The sequence below is a fragment of the Amia ocellicauda genome, chromosome 1 (genome assembly GCF_036373705.1).
Source record: "Amia ocellicauda isolate fAmiCal2 chromosome 1, fAmiCal2.hap1, whole genome shotgun sequence".
NCBI lineage: Eukaryota > Metazoa > Chordata > Actinopteri > Amiiformes > Amiidae > Amia > Amia ocellicauda.
This window is the reverse complement of record NC_089850.1, coordinates 23,417,566-23,420,142: the sequence shown is the minus strand read 5'-3', so window position 1 is coordinate 23,420,142 and position 2,577 is coordinate 23,417,566. Positions and strand designations below refer to the sequence as shown.

The window sequence follows — 2,577 nt, the reverse complement described above, 5'->3', positions numbered from 1 at the left end:
AATACAGGAACTGGGGTGCAGAAAAATGGATGGCAGCAGGTGCTCTGGACTGATGAGTCAAAATTTGAAATATTTGGCTGTAGCAGAAGGCAGTTTGTTCGCCGAAGGGCTGGAGAGCAGTACAAAATGAATGTCTGCAAGCAACAGTAAAGCATTGTGGAGGTTCCTTGAAAGTTTTGGCCAACATTTCTGTAAATGGATTTGGGGATTTGGTCAGAATGAATGGTCTCCTCAATTCTGAGAAGTACAGGCAGATACTTATCCATCATGCAATACCATCAGGGAGGCATCTGATTGTTCCCGAATTTATTCTGCAGCATGACAATGACACCAAACATACAGTGAAAGTCATTAAGAACTATCAACGTAAAGAAGAACAAGGAGTCCTGGAAGTGATGGTATGGCCCCCACAGAGCCCTGATCTCAACATCATCAAGTCTGTCTGAGATTACATGAAGAGAGAGAAGCAACTGAGGCTGCCAAAATCCACGGAAGAACTGTGGTTAGTTCTCCAAGATACCTACCGAGTTCCTTCAAAAACTGTGTGCAAGTGTACCTAGAAGAATTGATGCTGTTTTGAAGGCAAACGGTGGTCACACCAAATAGTGATTTGTTGTAGATTTTTCTTCTGTTCACTCACTTTGCATTTAGTTAATTCATAAATATAATCTATTAACATGTATATTTTTGAAAGCATTCTTACTTTACGACATTTTTTCACACCCGCCTAAAACTTTTGCACAGTACTGTGTGTACATACACACATACATACAAATACAGATATGTCTCACTGAAAAATTGATCGACAGTAGCTGAAGATGAGAATGAGGTTACAGACATACTTGACTCAAGAAACTTCAGATATACTGTATTTTAATTATTCTCATTAAGTTGCAATTTCCAGCTACCAGCAACATTATACATTTACAGCTTTTCTTGAAACAGGTTGATCAAAGAGGATGCTGGGTGACATATCCTAAGTGTCACAATCAGTTTCACAGACTTCTGAAACCAAGGGTAAAAAAAAGCATAAATTATAGGATTGATGGAAGAATTTAAATAAAACAGCCAACTCAGAAAATTATTTGCAAATGAAGAAGAAATGTTCAGACTGTCATCAATCAGAGTGTAAATATACCATGGAACCAAACATAGGAGAAAGACACCTACTGTAATGCCCAGAGTTGTGGCAGCTTTTCTTTTAGATTTTTTAGGAACTGTACTTTTTGTCTGGTTTGTAGATCTTACTTGTTCAGTAGTGCTGATTTCCTTTCTATGTTTTCTGGCTACTATGAAAATATTAACATATAATATTATCATTGCAGAACAAGGCAGAACAAATGCAAGAACTAGATCAATAATTCGCCAGCTTTCATTTACTATAAGTAAACAGTTTCCAACACAATTGTTCATATCTTGAGTACCAATATTTCCACCAAAGTAAATTAATGTTAAACTGTATATATGTGATAACAACCAATTAAGCAGTATGACTGACCATGTTATATTTAAAGTTATTTTGGTAGAATAAAGTAACGGGTCACACACAGCAAAATAGCGATCAATAGCTATACAAGCAACATTAAACACTGAAACAGAGCATAAACCATAGCCTAAAGTGTTATAAATTAAACAAAATGTGTCTCCAAAATACCAACAGGTTTCTATCAATACGATTAAAGAAAAAGGCATCACAGTCACTCCTACTAGAAGGTCTGCCACAGCCAGGGAGAGCAGGAGCAGGTTGGTTGGTGTGTGGAGCTGCTTGAAGTGAGAGATAGAAATGATCACCATCAGGTTTCCACACACAGTCAGCATCACCACTGCTGCTGCAGAAATATACATCACCACATAGACTGCTGTAGGTCGCACTTCCTTAGGGCAGGAGGAGTTAGAAGACTGGAAACAGTACTGCACTTCTGTTTGTTCCATTGAGTCAATTACATATTTTTATCTGACTGAATTATGAACACTTCACATGCCTTTATGTGTATTATGTATTACATAATATACAATTCAGGTAAAAATAGAAAAATAAAAAGTCATATGAAAATACAATACAATATTGCTGTTGTTCACACACAAGATTTTTTTTTTTTTTGCTTTACGTGTAGCTGTAGAAAAATGTTATGTAATAAACAGGCCTAACATCATTATGATCATGCACATATGAAACTCATCTATCTGAATATACAATCACATTGTTCCTACATTTATACAAAGTACATGAGCATGTGTTGTTGTCATTGGTCTTAATGACTCTTGTTCACTGGGGGTTGTGTGACAAGCCTAGGGAAAGAATCCCCTCCAGTATGCTATGACCCTGTATATAGAATTAGATAATGTAAATCATACGACCTTATTTTGGCAAATATATACTGAAATGCATATACCTTCCTAACTGAGAAATTTAGGCTTGCGTTAAAGGACTTAAGGAGACAGCTTTGAAGTTCTGTGTTTTAAGACAGGCCTGTGCTCACCAAAGTCTGACAGATAACACATCCATGCAGGAGACCCCCCCAACTGACAAATGGGCTGCCATGCCCGTCTCCACAGAGACTAGCACCACATTCCAAT

At 37.2% G+C, this 2,577-nt stretch overlaps 1 protein-coding gene across 1 annotated transcript; it reads right to left on the bottom strand.

Moving 5' to 3' along the window:
* Positions 1-924: 924 nt before the first annotated feature.
* Positions 925-1,845, bottom strand: LOC136759886 (trace amine-associated receptor 13c-like). The gene has a single exon (XM_066714997.1). The coding sequence runs from the start codon at positions 1,843-1,845 to the stop codon at positions 925-927; it is 921 nt and encodes a 306-aa protein (XP_066571094.1).
* Between the last annotated feature and the right edge of the window lie 732 nt (positions 1,846-2,577).

Bases quoted from the DNA above. Each gene is read 5' to 3' on its own strand.
- LOC136759886 (XM_066714997.1), bottom strand. From the start codon at position 1,845: ATGTATATTTCTGCAGCAGCAGTGGTGATGCTGACTGTGTGTGGAAAC.